The sequence below is a fragment of the Periophthalmus magnuspinnatus genome, chromosome 15, assembly GCF_009829125.3.
Source record: "Periophthalmus magnuspinnatus isolate fPerMag1 chromosome 15, fPerMag1.2.pri, whole genome shotgun sequence".
Classification (NCBI taxonomy): domain Eukaryota; kingdom Metazoa; phylum Chordata; class Actinopteri; order Gobiiformes; family Gobiidae; genus Periophthalmus; species Periophthalmus magnuspinnatus.
In genome coordinates, this window is record NC_047140.1 from 28,486,574 (window position 1) to 28,507,682 (window position 21,109).

At 41.4% G+C, this 21,109-nt stretch overlaps 2 protein-coding genes across 2 annotated transcripts in view; both read right to left on the reverse strand.

Moving 5' to 3' along the window:
- ppp3r1a (protein phosphatase 3, regulatory subunit B, alpha a) overlaps positions 1–14,994 on the reverse strand; it is a 30,132-nt gene extending 15,138 nt beyond the window's left edge. The window contains exons 1-2 of the mRNA XM_033979810.2: positions 14,732–14,994; positions 4,277–4,316 (exon numbers count right to left, since the gene is read on the reverse strand). Coding sequence (XP_033835701.1) covers positions 4,277–4,316; positions 14,732–14,734 — 43 coding nt within the window. The 5' untranslated portion in view covers positions 14,735–14,994. The remainder of the gene's footprint in view (positions 1–4,276; positions 4,317–14,731) is intronic.
- A 1,927-nt stretch (positions 14,995–16,921) lies between these two features.
- On the reverse strand, positions 16,922–19,843 carry cnrip1b (cannabinoid receptor interacting protein 1b). Its single transcript, XM_033979888.2, has 3 exons — positions 19,634–19,843; positions 18,671–18,815; positions 16,922–17,711 (listed from the first exon to the last, which is right to left on the reverse strand). Exons 1-3 carry the CDS (start codon positions 19,810–19,812, stop codon positions 17,547–17,549), a joined length of 489 nt encoding a protein of 162 aa, XP_033835779.1. The 5' UTR covers positions 19,813–19,843; the 3' UTR covers positions 16,922–17,546.
- Positions 19,844–21,109: the final 1,266 nt, after the last annotated feature.

Genomic DNA, 21,109 nt, shown 5'->3' on the forward strand with positions numbered 1-21,109 from the left:
TAATAAAATACTGCAAAAAGCACATTCAAAAATTCAATGCTTTTTCCCCTTTGCATTTTACCTCTGTACTTCACACACTGGTCTGACACTATACCCCTTTGTACTGGCCCAAAGTCCAGTGTAGCAGACAGACTTGTGACCCCTTGTGGCTGGATAGTGCAGGTTACAGAAGAGGAGCCAAAGGGATGAAATGCTGTCCCCTTGTGATGTGTGAGAGAAAGTGAGAGTGGAGCGGCTGCACACAGGCTCCTCACAGCGTTATGCTAATGAGCGGCTCTGAGGGAGACCCAGTGTAACTGTGAGATGGTTATGATAATCTCATATACTTCACAGACCGGCACAACACAGACACACGGACATGATGGCTACACACACCCTCCACTGTTACTAGGCAACAGGAACCAGTTAGTCCCACAAATAGCCCACACATCCACAGTGCACTCGCAGACAGGCTCGCTAATCTGAGTTCACAACACACAACATACCACACTACTCAATTAACCTGGGCATGCAAAATGTCAAGTCCCTGTAGATTAATAAGCCTCTGTGACAGCATCTGTGTCAAACCAATGGAGAGTTCACCACAAACAGGCCTCTTTTTGACACACAGTTGTTTGGTTGCATCATATGTGGTCTTTACTGTGAATAAATGTTTCAGCAAACATCATATACCATACAAATCATTATCCATCATTAAATACAGGCCCTTCACAGAGAGCATGATCAAACACTGGACAGAAATCTGTGGCCGGTTTTTCATTCACACAATTTGGGTTTAATTATGAAACACAATGTTCCTAAAATGCCATTAATGACGGTGTCCTCTTAAGCACGGCCAGCCCCAGACAGCTCAGCTGCACATTAGAGGAGACATGTGACTGCATTAGCACAGTTAGCCTGAACTGAGGCCATTAGGCCGGCTCGTCCACGCCGAGCAAAATGCAGTCGGCATGTTAGCAATAATTGCAGCCAAGGGCCTGCTGTATATAGCACAGCAAATACACAAGATAAGATGTGAGGGGGGCCAAACACGAGAAGGTTACATGCTCAGTAATCACACAAGTCTGACACAAGACACCACTCAATTAGCATAATGTGGTTTCACTAAGCAAATGGCATCTCTGACAGGGACGTCCAGAGTGACATGGGGCGTCCAGAGTGACGGGGCGTCCACAGTGAAGTAAGGCAAAGAAGCCCTACTAACATGTTAAACAAATCTCCCCCATCAGACTTTAGATTATCCATTTCCTTCAGCCTTATCTCATGTAGCGGCCGGCAGCAGAGAGTTGTGTGGGCTGCATTAGGCCCATTGGTCTGGCTGCCCTAATAATGTTGGTCTTTGAAACATGGGCCAAGCAGACCACTGAGACAGCAGCACTGACGGAGGGTATTTATAGTCATGGCGTCATGAGAAAACCCCCACCCCTCCCCCACACTGACAGACCTGGCTACCGCCCTTCGGGAAACCCCTAGCAACAAGGAACTAGCAACAAGCCACCCGCAAATTATTTTGGGCAGTGTAGACACAACTGCTGTGTTATGAGTTAAAAATAAATTTAGGTTTTTCAAGGCAGCGCCTCCATATGTTGAATTACGTCCCATACATTCAAACCAGGATGGGCATTTTTTCAAGAGTCAAAAAAGATTATTCCGTGGAGCACTAGAAATTGTAGAGTTAATTAGTTTCCTCCCTCTAAAAATAGGTGGGTCATGGTGGCCTGGTTTGTGCAGATTTTTTAAATCAACAATAAGAATTGTGAGGTACAAATCAATGCAATCTTATGGCGTCTTCTCTGAGACATTCTGTGACTATGTGGGGGAACAGGTGAAGGTGAATGGTGCTCCTCTGGCCAATGTGTTTGAGCTAATTTCCTCACAGTCGTTGCTCTGCCTGTCCAAGAACTTGATGAGCCGAACAGCTGCTGTGTTAGCACAGGGCAAAGGCTCTGAATAGAGACTAAAGGAACACTGGAGTAGCAAGGAGATGACCCATTATGCACTAAAGGATTACCAGACTATAAGTCGCACTTTTTTCATAGTTTGGCCGGGGGTGCGACTTATACTCAGATGTGACTTATATGTGAAATTATTAAAATATATAATTTCACATCTTCATTGTCACACTGACAACCGCGCGAGGGCACTCTAGGCTTCAGAAGCGTTCAGAGTTCAGAAGCAACACCGAGGATGAAGAATTTAATGGATTTAGTGACGTGGAGTGAGATCCAGAGTAAACTTGTTAGCTTGTTTTTTTATGCTTTAGTTATCTGATTAACTATTAATATCTTACGTTTACATACCAGACACGTGTTCAGTTGTGTCTATGCTTCATGTAGTTGCATAAATATGTGTAACGTCAGCGTAGTTATCTGATTAACTGTTAATATCTTACATTAACATACCAGACACGCATTCAGTTCGTTGTCTATGTGTTACGTTAGCGTGCTGTACTGCTATTCAGCCTGTTGCTCTATTTTATTGTTATTATTGCCTAACTTGCCTTTAGAGATAATGTCTGTTCTTGGTCTCGGATTTTGTACAATAAATTTAGCCCAAAACTGGATTTATAGTCCAGTGCGACTGATGTTTTTTTCTTCATTATTATGCATTTTTTCACTGGTGCGACTCTGGAGCGATGTATAGGAAAATACAGTACTAATATCATGCACTTTATATTTAATACAAACTCCACAGTAAAGGCGTTGTGTGTTGTGTCCTTGAGTTTTTGATACTTAAAAAAAACAAAAAAAAGTTCTACACTGATGGTAAGAAACACACACAAACAGTACCCCCACAGCAGGCTTTTAAAGTTCAAGCGATGCCCTGTCCTGTGTGTCCTGTGACCATGGGGCTAATCCTTGAGGGGGAATGCCGCACAGGCCGGACAGGCCAAGGCCCCATGACCTCCACAGCACTGGTACACTAGTACAGTACACTACAGTAGTACACACCGAGGTCTACTGTTACACATTGTGTCCGCAGCCCTCTCTTCAACAAGATGTGACATTTTGGTGCTTTGCTTGAGTAACCGTGGGTAACCGTGCTGCAGAGATGACATTCACTACAAACCAGACGTGATGAGGACCGCTCCTCACCCAGCTCTCAATAGACACGTATAACAACGGGGCAACAACGGGGCAACAACGGGGCAACAACGGGGCAACAACGGGGCAACAACGGGGCAACAACGGGGCAACAACGGGGCAACAACGGGGCAACAACGGGGCAACAACGGGGCAACAACGGGGCAACAACGGGGCAACAACGGGGCAACAACGGGGCAACAACGGGGCAACAACGGGGCCTGGACATGGAATTCAAGTGTGCTATTGTAGAGCATCTGAGGAGCTGTCAGTGACATCAGGGCAGAAACACTCAAACACTGTTGATTAATCAGGTGGGGAAGGTTAAGGAGGTGGACAAAGCACAATGTGAGTCATTGCCCAGCCTCAAAAGCTCCTTGCTAGCCTGACCTGCAGCTATCCACTGGAGGGACTGACCCTTTGCTGTGATGATGTTTACGGCGGCATTGCAGTTTTATTGCAATTTAAAAATAATGCAAATTCCAATAATGATCCATGGGGCTCATAGATTATTAAGATTATAAATAGAGCAGACACAAGCACAATAGGTCTGCTGCAAAAGGATCTTGCGCATGTACTCAGGTTTTTATCATCCAGTGGGCCTCAAATAAAACAAAGAGTAATTTAATTAAAACGTAAACACAATAAAGCACGCATATATTTTATGCTGTGCACTTTATGCTGAGCTGGACAGAGACACAGATCCAGGTCTGGAGCTGGACATCACATCTGTCTCTCCTCTTTTGCTCATCCCTTTATCCCTCACTTTCTGTCTAACCATCCACATAAGTGCAGATTTGATTGGCAAATTCTCATTACACACGTTTCATTATGATATTACTTTTAAAGAGGGACAGCCTCCACGCATGCAAAATAACACTTTTATCGGAAAACATCGGGAAACATCATGCAACTTCACACACAGAAAGTCTCCTCCCTCTGCTGCAGAGCCAACAGGAGAGGAAGGGGAGCCTCATCTGTCACTCCTCTGATCAGAATAAACAGAAAACTTCTGTGTCAAATCAAACTATTGGCTGAATATCCCACGCTTGCTACTGTGAGCACAAAATACAGAGATTACTGTTCAATTACCAATAACTGTAAAAGTATTTGCAGGTTTGCATAGACGGACATGAGAGAAAACAGACACACATCACTCAGAGGAGCCAAAACATAGTGAAGCAGATACTTACAATGTGAGCACATCTCCAGGGGATAGCTGGCTTCATTTCCCTAAAAACAACAAAAAAATAAACATGTCAAAATTTTGACTGAAAATTGGGCACAGTAAATATGTGACAACATAATGGCGGAAAAAAAAGTGACTACACGACACGACAGTCAGCAGAATGGGATGAGAGAGGGATCACAGTTTGTATAAAACCACATAATTTCAAATAATACTGTGAAAATACCCCAACTAGCCACAGTTCATTTACATGTACATTCTTATTTGTGCCAGATGCCCTCCCTCTCTCTGCATTGTGGTTTGTGTAGTGGCTCACTGCGCATACAGCGTGTGTATCTTTGGCTTATGCATCTTTGGCTTATGTACTGCAGCCACATCCGCAGCTCATCCCATCCAACACTGCAGCACTGTCCACGAGCCCTCGCCCGGCTGCTGCCAGAGGCCACGGAGCGCTCTGTGGGAGGGACAGACCGAGGGGAGGGAGGGGAAGGAGAGGGGCAGACCAGTGGAGGGAGGGGAGGGATAGACCAGTACAGGGAGGGGAGTAAAGGGGGAGGGGGGGGCGAGCCGGGAATCCTACAGCTGACACGGAGCTGGGCCAGAGCGCTATTGAACAGGACTGCCCTGCAACTCCATCGAGGAATGCCACGCAACACTAGCCAAGATAGCAACAAGAGCTAGCCTCACAGATGAAAAATGTCTGAGCAAACGATTACACCGAGGCATAGTGTTTACGGGAGAACTTGATGCAACCTTGCTGTTCTACACTGCTGTGCACAATCTCCTCGTGCTGAATAAAAATGCAAACATAGCTTTTGTTTTGTTCAGGTGTTTCACGCTGGAGCCGTCGGGTTATGTAGCAGTTATGTCATCTCTGCGCGCCGCTCGTCTACTGTGGCGGCCTGAGAGGTGGATGTATTTTAAGATCAGCCGCGAGAAAGAGGTGACACGGGATTAGCCAGCCCAGAGACTTAGCTTTTGACAGTCTGATCACGGCAGGCCGACAGACCACACTCCCACTCTACTGTGTCGGACAACTTGCCTGCTTCTTTTTACAGCTAATAAAGCGAGATGCTATGTGCACAATGGGGTCACAAATGCACATAAATCTAACTGTACAACAAACTCATAATGGCAAGATATATTTAATAGATTATGCATTTCATTTTATTTTAAGACATAGCTAAATACATAACATATTACACTTTATTTCTTAGTTTATCATGTCTGTTATAGCAAACACCGCAAGTAAAAGACTGGGCAACATAAACAACACAAACTAAACACATTATAACAGCAAATTCATTTCTTTGGCTCATCTTTGCCACAATACTACAGTTCACCATCTATAAACTCGGTCAAAAATCATATGACTCTGTATCTTAAAACACCTGGCGCCAATTTCCTGCCCCCTTTTATACCTGGGGTTTCCACTTCACACATCTAAACCACAGTGCCCCATAGAGGCTGGAGGTGCACAAATGAAAGGCAGTCAAAATGGTTTCTACACATACAACACAATGACATATGAAGAGATACAAACTGCATGTAACTAATGAAAAGCTAACAAAGATACAGTTATTTGCATTATTTCCTCCGTCTGAATATAATTTTTCATTCAGCTTTGCAGTTATGTAAATAGGGAGGACCAAATCTTATCATAGAACTGAAGTTGGTTCTTTCAAGCGGCGGACAGTCTTTCTAAATGTGTGTGTTCTATACGCAGGGTGAGCCATGAGTCAGATTACTTCTGTCTGTCTTTCCAGTTTAGTAATATATATTTTTTGGCTATTGTGAGCAGTGGTGGAAGGTAACGAAGCAAAAGTAGTAAAGTACTGTACTTAAATACAGATACCTAAAATCTACTCGAGCACATTTTACAGTGAGTACTTCTTACTTTACAACATTTTTGAACAGTACTTTTCATATGATTTGAGGGGTTGTTTTTATGTTTGTGGTAACATCCTGACTAAAGTTTGAGTTCAAGCTTCAAACAAAAAAATCATAAGAAATTGATTCGTATTGCTACTTTTGACTAAAAACTATATATCTTTTTAAATCAATATCACTACATTTAACGCTTTAAGATATGAACAACACTTATGTGAAATGCTTTTACTTTTTACTTGTTTAAACAGGCACTTAAATACTTTTATTTTTACTAAAGTAAAAATATCATGAAGAAATTTACTTGAAATCTATTCCAGTAACAAAATTGAGCATTTCTTCCATCACTGATTGAGAGTGATAGAAGAATAAATACATTAATTTGAGCGTTCTGGAGCGTTCTATTGTCGAAAGGCGAGTGTTAAGGCCCATCATTTCTGTCCGTTTATAACTCCTGACAAAAAGCACTGAATAAAGGGACAAAGCCACAGTGAGGGCAGTAGTCACCTGCACCTGTGATGTCAGGGCAGTGGGTTCACTTTGAGGTTTATATTTGGTGAAGTGGGCTCTGTGGGGGATTTTTACTGTATCAACAGGCTCTATGCACAACAGCACGTGGCAACCTCACTGTTAGCATCTCTACTTTCTATCCAATTTTATCTCTGAGGAGGTTTTTGCAAAGTCTCGCTAAATTGAATATTTAAAGTTCAGGCAGTGGACAGAGAGCTGTGTATGGATGTCACTGACAATATGTTAAACATTACACAAATAAAATTAACACTTCACTGGAGGACACTTCTGAGATGTTTGTGTATCAATGCTAACACTAATGCTAAATTTCAGGCATAACAGATATTAGATCAACACCACAAACTGAAGTATTCTATCAATAAAATAAACAACCTATTCATATAAAATAAATAAAAAAGTCTACCCAATTTTTATGTTTTCAGATTTTAATAAAAGCGACAGTTATATATGAGACACAGTGAGCTAGCGAGCGTGCTACTGTGCTCAGAGCCTATTGAGTTTTGGAGTTACAGGTGAATGAGAAAGTGTTAGCGCACACAGCCTGCCAGTTTATATTTGGGGAAGTAATAGCCATATCCACAATCCATTTTTCGACTGGTAGGATGATGTAACCGTCAATTGCAAACAGCGAGTACATCTAAGAGAACTTTGGTTTTAAACGTTTTATTTTTGTAGATGGCGTAGGGTTAGAGTGACTCACATTTTTTATCTGGGGTTTGAACGCATCCTTTAGATAAGACGTTTAAAGCAGGGTCAAATGCGGTCAAAGGTCATCCATATTCTGTCTCGTAGTATCTGTCCCACACTTGTTACTCCCCTATCTTTCCAATCTGAGAATATGAGGGGTTTATTATTTATCAAAAACACTGGATTGTTCCATATTGGCGTATCGCTGCTCAGGGCGTAGCTGTGCTTGAAAACGCCATTGGATTTCCACCAGGCTGACGTAGTGCTGTTGATAGTAACCTCATTAATAAAACAGTTTTGAGTTTTGGGAGTTTTCTCTATGTATAAATTAAAAACCGACTGCTATGTTTTTTTTTTTCATGGCCGATACAGATTGTTTATATATTTATCTCTAGTATAAAGGTTGACTGAACGTAGCTTGACCCCACTTAGCGATCTCAATGTCAAGCCATGGTGGGACTATCTTGTTTGTCCAAAAGTGGGTGTGTAATAGTTGTTATGAAGTTACGCATTTCAAAGAATATCCCTCAGTGTGTTTTCTTGTGGGAACTCAAAATCACAAGACCCATCAAGAGAGAGGAAAAAAATACAAAATACCAGTGTGAAGAATGCTAGTCAACAATCCTGACGTCCCAAGCTTTTATTTTTTAGGTTAAAGGGCCCATATTACACTGTTTTCTGAATGTTATAATGTTCCTTCCTCATCAAAAACATCGTCAGTGTGTTTTGTTCATTCGCACATGTTTAACACACAAATGCTGCGTATTTAGGGAGTGTTCCTCTCTCAAACTGGAAACACTCTGTTCCACCTTGTGATGTAATCATGTAGGAATACAGGAAGTGCTTTACTTTGTTTTAAACCCAAATACCTTCACTAGAATCACTTGGATGATTTCAGTCCTGGAATTGCCAGTATCTACTGAACAAAAAAGGTAAAAGGAGCTGTTAACTTAAATACTACTTGATGACATCACAAGGTGGAACAGAGCATTTTGAGCTTTGGAGATGTAAACAGACTAATAATAAAAGGGTTACTTAAACATGTGTGAATGAAACAAAACACAACTCTAGGTATGTTTTTGAAGAGGTAACAGCATTAGAACATGGCTTAACGCTCACAAGAGTCAGTTTTGCATAATATAGGACCTTTAATGAAGTTTGACCGTCAGACCGTCAAGGAATTATACAAGATGAATAACATGTGCACGTCTCAAAGTTGGGCTGATTGCTTTTTGCAGCAGCCGTCTCAGTCAAAATAATGAACTGACTGGGGTTATTCAGAGCCTAATGTTGTGATTGTTGCTTTTCAGCAAATAAAAGCATTTAATACAAGATCAAGCCACTGTACAAGAACTAGCCACATCAGAACAGAACTTCACAAAAATGGAATATATTTCAAGGACAAGCAAAACTGGAGACTTTATTACCAGATTATTAAATTGCATTTGTGGCACCAAACATTTAAATTCACGCCTGCTTCTGTTTTTAATGTTTTAAATGGACTTACGTACTTGCTTTGTATTGCATTTTGAACAGGGCGCCCATGAAACAAAGTCTACGTGATCTTATCGCCTTCTCCCTGTTTCAATAAAAATAAATGTACTTTTCCTAAATTCAAATCAACAAACTTTACACTTTTTTTTTTTTAGTTTACCGAGTATTTGAAAGAGTCCTGCCTCCAGTCACACATTGGTCCGATGTCACGAGGAACTACGGTATAACAAAGCAGTATGAAGAGGTATGGTAAATAAGCAGTGTTTTTGTGCAGAGCTAAAAATAAAAGCCGTTTCCATAAATATGTCCAAAACCTTTTAATTTCCTGAGGCTCCTGAGGCGGCGGCCCTATAAATGCAGAGAGCAGCAAAAGTGGGGGAATGCATGGTTACATTATTGCTTCATGCTGACAAACTGCCTTTGTTATTTATAGCTCGAACAGACAAATGCTTCGGCCTGTGGCTAAAAATAGAGCTATTGATTTATTTAAAAACAGGTGGCAACGTCTCTCTCAAACGACTATAGTTAGCACCCATTGATTGCACAGTCCAAATGGGTCTCGCAGGATCCACATCGAGACAAATAAAGGCCTTTTCTGCAACAAGGGCACAACACCAAAATAGAGCCGCTTCCTCTGTTGTGTAGAGGTAATGAGACACAACAGGGGCCTGGGGCGATACCAAACAAACATCGAGACAGTAGGGTTGCGACAACAAATAGTAATATAATTTATCATCATAAAAAGTGTCACCAATAATCGTTCATGGGACTAGACCTGTCACGATATGAAATGCTGATATTTTCTCCACCAATATATCTTATTTAGACGGTAAAGGATCATATTTAATTTGTGCCACTGACTCAAAAACCCTAAAGGATTAACCCACCCAAAAAAAATATTCTAAAAACATCGGCTGCAATAAATAAACAGCAGAATGAAACACTTCAGTAGTTAGTTTGTGTCTATAATGAGCCATGAAAGTTATTTACTCAACCCTCCACAGCTCAACTCTAATTGAAGTACAGAAAAATGCCAAAAAGTCTCCCACTAGTTCAAATAAAAATGTGCCCACAATAAATATTGACCCCCAAAAAAAACATTGTTCCACCTAACAAATACTGAGCAATAAGTTGGTATAATAATAATCGTGACAGGCCATTTTATTCTACCGACAGAAAGTGCAGAAAAAAACAACTTCTCCATGATGGTCTGTTCTAGATCAGAGTTGTTTTCACTTATAACAAGGTACAATACTATAAACATGGAACCTATTTGAAATATTAAAATCATAATTATTCATATTGACAGCATTTTTAAACTGCGATTAACGATTATATCACGCTAATTATTAAAGTTGCTAATAATTATTTTGGCCATGATAATGTGACACCAAATTTCAGTATTGTCCCATGTCTACTAGTCTATACATTCTTATGCTGTATATTAAATTAAAAAGTCCTTATTTCCATTAACATTATAATATCTGAGAATATAGAAAATATTTTAGCTTCTCTGAAAAATAAAGTTTTTAACTGGCTAAACATATGTGCTCCTGATAAACTTGCTAAGGCTCAGTTGATGAGCAGAGGCAATGTGAGCATTTATGAGAACAGAGGGAGTATAGTATTTAGTCTATAGACACTAAAGACATCAAGGACGGATTAGTGGGTCCCCACCTGGAGGAGAGGGACCTGCTAAGAGGGGGGAGGAGTCAGATTTATGGGGTCAGAGGGTCAACTCATTAACTGTGCATGGGATCGGAATTGGATCAATACAAACTTTCTTGGGATTTTGTCTGAGTTAGTTGCTTGTAATCGTGAGCACAGCGTAAAAAGTAAGAATACAAGTACAAAATACAAATTTTGGATTCCTTTCAGGGGGTTAATGTTTACAGCTCCAGTCCTGATGTTGACTGTGGTTAAACGCTGGAGAGTGTCTGGAAGGAAAGAGACTTAGAGTAAAGGAGATTTGGTGTCCAGGATTACAGGTTTACTAACCACAGCCTGCCATAGGTCAGTGCTAAGACCACAAAGGGGTCAGCCGTATCGCTCGTCATCCTCCAATAACAAACTACTTGATGCAGCTGCTGTCCAGCTGCCCTATATGTCAGTGAACATCTGGACTCTCAGAGCAAAGCACAAGAGCAAGTCAAAGGCTCTTCCAGGAAGGAGAGGGGGATATAGACTCATGTTGGCTCATCAATAATGAATGCTTCATTCAGAATCAATTAGGCCTTAGCACACAACACGCGTTTGCATAATGAAGAATCTGGCACGGCCGCTTGTTCAGCAGTAACGCTAAGGCCGACCCAAAAACCCAGCTAATTATAGACCTGCAGAACCAATCATAACATGAAAGACTGAGCCCAGTAAAGCAGGCTGCACAAGAACACTCTGAGGCACGAGCACAAATGAACACATCCTGAGCACTGCCTGGACTTAAATTGAACAAGTTCTTAAAAAAGGAAATACAAGTGATTATCAAACTAGTAACAAAGAAGCAGCAACCATGTTGGTGTTAAAGGCCTGACCTGCAAGTGAAAAGTGCTTGTTTAGTATTGCTGCATGTGGGTGGGGGCGTGGAGAGGGTCTGCTGCTGCTGAGCACACTCTTTTACAGTCACACCTGGCACCTGCCTTATCTACTGTTGAGGCTTCAGTCAAGGGCAGACTGGGCGTGGGTACAGCTACATAAAACTATATGCTTTCTCAGCTCAAATGTACTCATCTCAAGTAATATAATGCAGTCACCACCAGTAATAACAATGAATAGGTTTCTGGCAAAAGTGTGGTGCATTTTTCACACAAATGCTGCAGTGCCGCTGGGATAATTAGCATAACGCTGTGCAGAAGATTGAAGTCATCCGTTATTTCCTGAATCCAAAAAGCAGTGAGGAAAAAGAGTGACAAAAGCATGGGAATTCTGTGGGAGACCTACAGCCAAAACCCTTTAAAGAACAACGTACACAAATGTGATCTCTATGCATTCAGCCATCAACTAGTCACCAATAAACAAGTTTTGATTAGGTTCATTTCAGGAAGAATGGAGTCAATACTTGTATTTTTTGACACGCCCAAAATGTATAGAATCAATATGTATATCTCTTTATTTTATGAAATTATCCAGGCTTTGAGATTCAGCCCAGTTTAATCCATCATAAATGTGCCAGTAAATGTCACAACAGGGCAGAAATATGACTTTGTATCCCCGTTTGACCTGATACACTGCATTTGTTTGTTTTTTATTATAAAGGATAGACATGACAATTTAATTTGGAGCGATATCCCCAAAACTTAAATTTCGTTATATACAAATGTTGAATAGACCCAATGAAAACAGGGAAACGTGTTTTAGTACAGCTGCACATCTTTAGTATAGGAACAAGCAGTTTTTTCAGGCCGTTGTATTATGCTTCAGAGCTCTGTTTAATGCAGCATTATGCTCAAAGTAATAGAGACGTTTCTCTGCTCACTGCTTAAATTGGCTCCGTCATGCTCTGAGTGAGTGACAGGTGGATGTAACCAAACACAAAGAAGTACGAACTCACAGAAGAAGCAGATCGCTTTAGTTACCCGAGTGGCATGTAAAGACCGTATGAATCAAGAACATGATCTGGCCTCTGAAAAAATCCCGATATGTTTTGGCATATTGTCCATTGTCAAAAATGACTAGGTTCTGGTTAGTTTTCATTCGCTCACTTACTGCCTGTTACACCTCTACATCCCTTTTACTCACTCACGCAAAACATAACACTGTCCAAATGACCAAGTTTCAATGTTAATGTATGGTCTTTTAGCTTCTTACTACTTCCATCCAAATCTGTACACAGCAAACCAAACTTATGGCTATAAACTATAAGCTTTATGATAAACATCCAACCCACTAGACACAAAGCCGACTGGAACACTGACTGTACTTTAAATATGTCCATAATAATAATAATAATATTTCCATTTTTCACTCAGCCAGACCACTACACAACACAGCTAAGGAAATTGCCTCTCAAAACAAAATGATTGCACTGGCTGACATTTACTTCAGTCTCAGTGTTCTTAAACAAATCCACTCTTTTACTGCAAACGGCACATTTTCAAGAACATAATTTGGATTGTGGGCATGTGCACCAAGCCAACTGGGCACATTCTAATCCTTCTATTTCAAACTCCACACGGGTACAGCTGTGTAAAGTTAGGTTGCAAGGTTTTTAATGCTTCTGGTGGGTGCTTGGAGAGCATTATAGAAAGTTACAAGGCAGATCATCATGTCTGTGTAATCCCCCCGTCGTCCAGGTATGATCTATAGTAATCAAGAAAAGTTTTGTCTCCAACGAAATCATGAAAACCAAAGTTTTGTCTTTAAAAAAAAATGGTATTTAAAAGAATTAATGAACATTACATTATAAAATCATATTTGTTTTTCTTAATAGTGATTAGTGCAGCCAGAAAGGATACCAAAAAACAGGTTTTGTTCAAGTGTTGGTACCCCCAAAATAAAATTCAAAGCTACCCAGCCCTATGCATGGGTGCGGTGCCCAACAGTCTGCTTTTACAGCGAGCTGGGCATCAGACCACTGGCCTGTACATATGGTTATATTTAGGAAACAGAGGAGTTGGAAATGTGCTGGTGATTGCTGGCACCAAGGAGAGTCCTGGCCTGTGAGGAGCAGAAATGGAGCTGGAGTGGGCAGGTTGGATGGGCAGCTTGGATATTTCGTGTTGATCATCCTCATACTGCTGCAGGTTCACTGGGGCTTTCATCTTTTACATTAGCTCGGCTCGATCTGTATGTGGGTGGCGCTTGATTGCTAAGCGGCATATGGTCCCCTTTGCATCAGATCATTCCAATAAAAGCTTAAGCAACTGTGTGCGAGTGAGTCCCTGCCCCCAGCCTCCTCCTGCAGTGAAGAACACACTCTTGACAGGCTACAAGTTGGCACATCATCAGTGGAAGGGGTGCGCACTGGGAGGATGGGGCATTGACGGGCAAAAGAGGGCACTTAACCAAACCATGTATCCTTACAGGTTAGGTCAGTACAGTGGGATGTGTGTAAAGTGTCACAAACTGCAGTATTTATCTATAGATGGTTTGAATAACATCTTTTGAGATCTTAAGGGTATCAAGTGACCTAATTTTGCTGTAAGGTTTTAACTAATTGATGCAAATATGTGAATAGGGATGCTTTAAAAAGGGCATGGTGTATGACAACTTACTGCTCTTTCCTCGTCATTTTAACATTTAATGGGTGAGCTCCATTAGCACTGACAGCACAAGCCAAACGTCGCTAACTTCCCGCATTTTTTGATACAAATCTACCATTAAAATGCGTAAACTAGATCGATATGACATTATGAGCTGTGAGTGAACCCCAAAACAAAACCTGCAAGTCTCTCAAGATTATTAAAAGACATGTACGCGACGACGTTGTGTGAAAATGGATGATTTTTCGTGCTAGCTTAAAATGTGAGCAGCCGTGCGCTTCCTTTAGCTAATGCTACCAACCGTTAATTTAGCACAAAAAAAAGCCATAGTGGCGTCTTTTACGTGCAAATAAAACGTGAAATCGGGTGTGTTTGCTGGTAAAAGTGCGAGCAATGTCGAGGTTTAAGAAATATCTGGGCCATAAGCTTGAGGCTAGTGACAGCCAAGGGGTATGGCCAAGAGAGGAGGCAGGCAGTTAAAGCCATTTCCTCTTTGCAGCTAGTAAATTTAACAACAAGCTAACGTGACATCTGTGGACAATCCCATCAAAATACGTTATGATTCGACACAATGACAGCACAGGCCTAGCTGCTGGTGTGTTTACGAGTCGGCGGAGGGAGAAAATAGAGCCGTGGTTGCTGCTGCTGTTGCTGCTTCTTACCATTTTGCAGGTCGGATGATGAAATCCAGGCGATGTAAACGGAAAAGAAGGGCCGAGGGGGGCTGTGGATGCCGCCGAACAGTGGCGAAATACTCGGACAAAATGCGATGTTCCGTTGGAGGTCTCGGTTTTTGCTTCAGATCTGGCTCCCGACCCTCTCTGACACTCTCCCGGACCGAGCTTTGACTGCAGTGGAGAGGGAGGGAGAGCCGCGGGGAGGGGACACAGCGCGGAGGAGGAGGAGCAGGCGGTGGCGGAGAGACGAGCAGGAGCGGGGAAGAGGGGGAGGGGCGCTACTGTACATCCGGGAACTTTTATCTCCTTCACTGTTTGAGCGGGTGCGCCATCTGCTGGAGGGTTTGTGGTACTACGCCACAGCAGGTTAATTCACTCATTTGATTATTGTATTAGAATCAGAATCCTTTTATTGCCATCGTTTACTTACTTCGGTGATAAAGTGCAACATAAAACACACTGAATAAATACAAATACAAATAAGGGCATGCACGAAGTTAAAAAAGATATGCTTAAAAAATCAAATAAATAAAATGCTTAAAGGTAGAAAATATATACAACAGCAGCATCAGAACAACAGTGCAAACATGACTTATTAAAGTGACCGGTGTTACTTACTATAATGTGTGTGTGTATATGAATGTGTGTGTATGTGTGTGTATGTAGGGGTGTGCATGTGTGTGTATACTTATATATGTGTGTGTGTGCGTGTGTATGTAGGGGTGTTTATGTGTGTGTATGTATATAGGGGTGTGTGTGTATGTGTGTTGGGGTGTGCGTGTGTGTGTGTGTATATATATATGTGTGGGGGGGTGTGTGTGGGGGTGGGGGTGTGTGTGTGTGTGTGTGCATGTATGTATGTATATATGTATGTGTGTATGTATGTGTATATGTATGCCTGTGTGTATATGTGTGTATGTGTGTGTTTAAATGTGCGGGTGTGTGTGTGTGGGGGGGGGGGGGGGTGTCAGTGGTGGAATGTAACAAACTAGAAGTAGTACTGTACTGTAGTTAACTGCAAATATTAGGGATCTGTACTTTACTTCACTACATTTGAGAGAAGGTGTCCGTTGTTTCCACACCACTACATTTTAAAACAGGACTGCAGGGTAAAAGTATTTTTTATTATTGCTTGAGACCTGCTGAAAAGGCTGAGGGTTTTTTTTTTTAATCAAGGTCATAGCTTGAGCAAACAAAAACCTCCAAAAAAAAAAAAAAAAAAAAAACAGCAAGAGAAAACAAATGACTCAATTCTTTTTAAAATTCAGCACAAATCTTTATCAAAAATAATTTCATCTGAGGCCTTATTAGATCTTAAAATATGTACAATATACTTTTACTTTTTACTCTTTAATTACATTTTTAAACAGGTGCTTGAATATTTTTACATAAGTAGATTTTTCCATGTACTATTTTTACTTTCATCTGTGTTTTGATGCGGTCGCTGTATCGGTCCGTTGTGGTAAAGAAGGAGCTGAGCCGGAAGGCAAAGCTCTCGATTTACCGGTCAATCTACGTTCCTACCCTCACCTATGGTCATGAGCTCTGGGTAATGACCGAAAGGACAAGATCGCGGATACAAGCGGCTGAAATGGGCTTCCTCCACAGAGTGGCTGGGCGCACCCTTAGGGATAGGGTGAGGAGCTCGGTCACACGGGAGGAGCTCGGAGTAGAGCCGCTGCTCCTACACATTGAGAGGAACCAGCTGAGGTGGCTCGGGCATCTGCTCAGGATGCCTCCTGGACGCCTCCCTAGGGAGGTGTTCTGGGCATGTCCCACCGGGAGGAGGCCCTGGGGAAGACCCAGGACACACTGGAGGGACTATGTCTCTCTGGCCTGGGAACGCCTTGGGGTCCCACCGGAGGAGCTGGAGGACGTGTCCGGGGTGAGGGAAGTTTGGGAGTCCCTGCTTAGACTGCTGCCCCCGCAACCCGGCCCCAGATAAGCGGAAGAAAATGGATGGATGGATGGATGGATGTGTTTTTGTTTTGTTTTTGTTTTTTGCTCCAGTATCTGTACTGTACTTTTACTTAAGTAACAAAATTGAGTACTTTGTCCCGCTGGTGTGTACATTTGCTGTATCAGGCTTGGATTCAATACTCGGAGTTTGGCTATGACAATCATTTGTATAAAAAATGTCCTATAGGAATAATTTGCCACTCAAATATTTTTGTTCATAGCTTTATATGATTGTAAACAATTACACATTAATGGCATAAACATCTTTCTGCCATCTTTGCATAGAAAATGTATTTCACACACTTTTGCAGGTAATCAATCAAATCACATTCATCACAGTACAAAAATATAATACTGTAACACAAAAATACATTATATCATATAAATACAGGGATTCAGTGACATTTAGAAACACTTGGACAATACACCACTAAGCGATGTATTGTGTCCTAGACTAGATGTATGTTCTTGTTGTGCAAAGTACATGAAGTATTTTCTAAATGTAAACATCTAAACACAAAACAGGTCAAGTTAATCAGAAACATTGTGCTTGGAACACAATTGTGCAGTGGTCTGTTGCATCTTGATTACATAAAACATCATTTAGACGATAAGTGGCACGATAAAATGCACCATAGTCACACAATTCAAACAAACATGGGTTGCACTTGAATCTAATGAACATCTTAAAATATCTGCTCATACAACTCTGACCACAGGCTCTGAAAGGTCCAACTGAAAACACAACATTTCTTCATAAATAACACAATGTGACCCATGACGGAGCAGTGCAAATCTAATCACTTTATTTTTTTCTACAGATCACACGCAGTCCTCACATCTAGAGGAACATCTCTTTGTTGATCCACATGAGCGTGCGTGTGTCATTTGGTTTACACTCGTATTCTATGCTGTTAAAGCTGTTTCCCCATTGACAGTGGTCCCTCTTGTTATAGTTGTAAAACTTGACTTGCCACACGGTCTCAAACTGGCCAGCCTCTGTGAACTGAGACAAAGACACACGTACAGCACAGGTGAATAATGGTGTTATGAGACTGCAAAAATATTACTAAAACAAGAAATCATAACAGTAATTAGTGTTTTATTTGCCTATTCCACCCACTGACGTTAACAAGCAAATAAAATCAGTTTGAGCCCCCAGTCAAACATCGAGCTAAGCATCAGGAAGGGCATCAGGTGTACCTCTGATAAGCACATTATATTACAACTATATGCAGCTTGTGGCAGTACTGTTTTTAGTGAATTATTCTTATTGGTTATTGTTAAAAGCTCGTTAAGAAGAAGCTGAACTTACAAGGCGTATTCAAGCGACCATCTTGCTCTCTGCTCCCCTGTTATTGGTTATTGTTAAGTAATAACAAATCACAAATAAAATATAAATTACATGTAGTGCCATTTATATTCCTATTAACCTATTAACCTATTCCAATTAATATTTGCTATTAACAATTGTTTTCAAGAGTGGTCGCATTTCAAAATTGTGCAGCCCTTTACCAAATTCAGATTCAGACGGATAAGACAAAAAATTGTAACCATAGCAACAGATTAAATGCCTCTGTAGGAGCCATTTTGACTGTCTTTCATTTGTGCACCTCCAGCCTCTATGGGGCACCGTGGTTTAGATGTTTGGAGTGGAAACCCCAGGTATAAAGGGGGCAGGAAATTGGCGCCAGGTGTTTTAAGGTGCAGAGTCATATGATTTTTGACCGTGTATAGATGGTCCACTGTGTTACTGTGGCAAAGGTGAGCCAAATAAATGAATTTAACTACTAACTGCTGGACTCTTTGATACTTTGGAAGACACACTTGCTTAAAGACGTTCACCTTCAACCAGGGGTGGCTGCAAATTCGCCTCTACAGCCTCGCTTTACGTTTTTGGAAATTCTTGATGCGTATCTGGCATTTGCTGGTACACAGAAAAATGGACTTTCAAAACTATAATACCTGTATGCTTATTTGGACCGGTTGCCTCTCTCCACTCTTGGTATGAGCCACTCCCTCTGTGTCATACAGTCCACTGTAGATCACAGACTGGGGGTCTTTAGACTGCTGCTCCAAAGGGAAGGTCACCCCACCGATGCTCATAGACCTGCACAGACGAGACAACACGCGTACACTCAATGTCTCAGTATTCAGCAGGACTGTGTGGGTACCATGTGTTAATGTAGTCAAACACACTGGCACAGATGCTCAGTGGCCATAAAATAGACCTATACATTCACTTTGAAAGATGTAAATGCAAATGACACATATGAGCACATTATGGCTCCTTTAAAACAAACTATTTTATGTGTATATTATGTAGTTCATTCATTATTATTATTTGTATACAATTTTTGTATTTCATGCAAAGAACAAGCAAGTTTACTTATTTACAAAGCATAAATTCTGCTGTGAAAAATGAAACCAGATGATGCTGCATTGGCCAGTTCATGTGTGACCTATTTTATTGAACCCTCTCTGGAATAACCATGTTACACAAGAGTATGTGTGGACAAGAGTGAAATGGCACAATGACAACAGCCAAACTCAAACCTTTAAGTGGGTTTGACATGCAGTAAATTGTGATTTGAGCAGAGCCTTCAGGTGCTCACTGTGAAAACCTGGTCTACTTCTTTTTTTATGAACCATATTAGCTGCAGCCTAAACCTTTTTACCTGAAACCTAATGCATACTGATAGACAATGCTAATTTGATGCAACATATAGGGTAAACACAGGATAAAACACATCAGCAGCATAGAAGCATTTTAAACCAACACTGGTGCAATGTTTCAGTTGATTTTGTGTAGAGTAAGGGCTGTTCAGAGTCAAGACACTTGTAGGTCGTTAGTGATTTAACCCCAGTTAATGGATTACAGGCAGAGACTATCTATACCACACACAAACATAGAAAAAGGCTACATACGTGGCTTGGGCTGCTCCAGGCTTTATCACCACATCGATCTTGTACTTGGATCCTGTCAGCAGTTTGATGGTGCGCGTCTGTCCAAACCTGGCACCGTCGGATTTGAAATAGACAGCGAGATTATTGGGAAGCATTTTGAGGGAAATTCCTATCTTGATGAGCTGGGGAACGTCGGCCATCTTTCCATGTGATGCTACGATTTAGTGGTGTGCAGAGGGCGACGGGGTGGGTCCGGATGAGCGTGTGCGCCTGGGAAATGCCTCGTTGTGGGGTTTGGATTGGGAATATCTGCGCCTTAATCCAGGACTGAGGCAGCGCGCGTTCACCTAATCCCATCCGAAGCGCTCCCTAATACTGTCCTCCTGTTGGACACTGGAGTTCAGACAAAACAGCGCGTAACTTTCCGGTCGTGTGCCATGTGCCATGTGGAGACAGCAGGTTAATTTATGTGATTGGATTGTCTTTCAAATCACTGTCGCTGTCCGTGGTGCTGACGCGATAAAAACCTAATTAAGATTATTTATCCTGCATCCAGTTTTGCACATTTCATATCGTTCTAGTACTTGCATTCCCATTATAAATAAAATTGTAATGACAGTTTAGTTGTTTCTGGTGCGGGGATGGGCCATGTTTGGGGATTCTCATGTCTCCTTTATAAAAAAAAACAAACAAAAACAATATTGTAATCCAGTGTTCAATGTAAACTGGCGAGTGGATGGCACCAAAATATAGACAAACTAATGTATAATAGGATTGTGATAGTAAAAACCGTGTGATCTCCCTCTCACCCATTGCACCAGCACCTGTGCGTTCATAAAAGTCTTGTCTCCAGCCTGCCCCCTTCTGGCCAAACCAAATATAGGTGACCTAGTGCCCAAAGGTAAACATCACAATGAGCTATGAACCTCACACTGACCTCACTAAAGTCAGAAACGAGAATTTTGCACTCTTCAAAATGCTGACACAGATAGGATGCTTTTTCACCGTTTATTGGGGTAGAATGAAGATATGACAAAATGAAGAGCCCTGGTGAAACAATAACACAAAAAAACATTGTAGTGTAGGTACAGAATGGGTTATTTTTGGATTCAAATTGGCCACACTTAGAGCAGTAACAGTGATAACCGTCCCAACAGCAGCAGAGACACGAGTCTGGTGGCTACATCTCCAAAATGGTGCTGTGATTGACTGGGCATGTTTAAGTAGGCTTTACATTTGCCGCTCTCTAGCTTGGGTCTGGGGTCACGTGCTACAGGGCAACCAAATAAATATTTACAACAGTGAATAATTAATGCTAGTTGTTGATGACCAAATATTGTTATTTACAGTGAACCCAGATTGTTAATGAAAGGTCAAGTGCTATATAATAAAATACTGTGTTAAAATGATGTGCTGGCAACAAGAACAGTTACCTACACATCTACCCCGATTGTGTAACAGCACAATTCCCCCAAAGACAAGAGGCATTAACTGCAT

Bases quoted from the DNA above. Each gene is read 5' to 3' on its own strand.
- cnrip1b (XM_033979888.2), bottom strand. From the start codon at position 19,812: ATGGCCGACGTTCCCCAGCTCATCAAGATAGGAATTTCCCTCAAAATG. The intron at 18,816-19,633 runs GTATGTAGCCTT...TCGTCTGTGCAG, and splicing joins CCTGGAGCAGCCCAAGCCAC to GTCTATGAGCATCGGTGGGG. The intron at 17,712-18,670 runs GTATTATAGTTT...TCTTTGTCTCAG, and splicing joins CGGTCCAAATAAGCATACAG to TTCACAGAGGCTGGCCAGTT.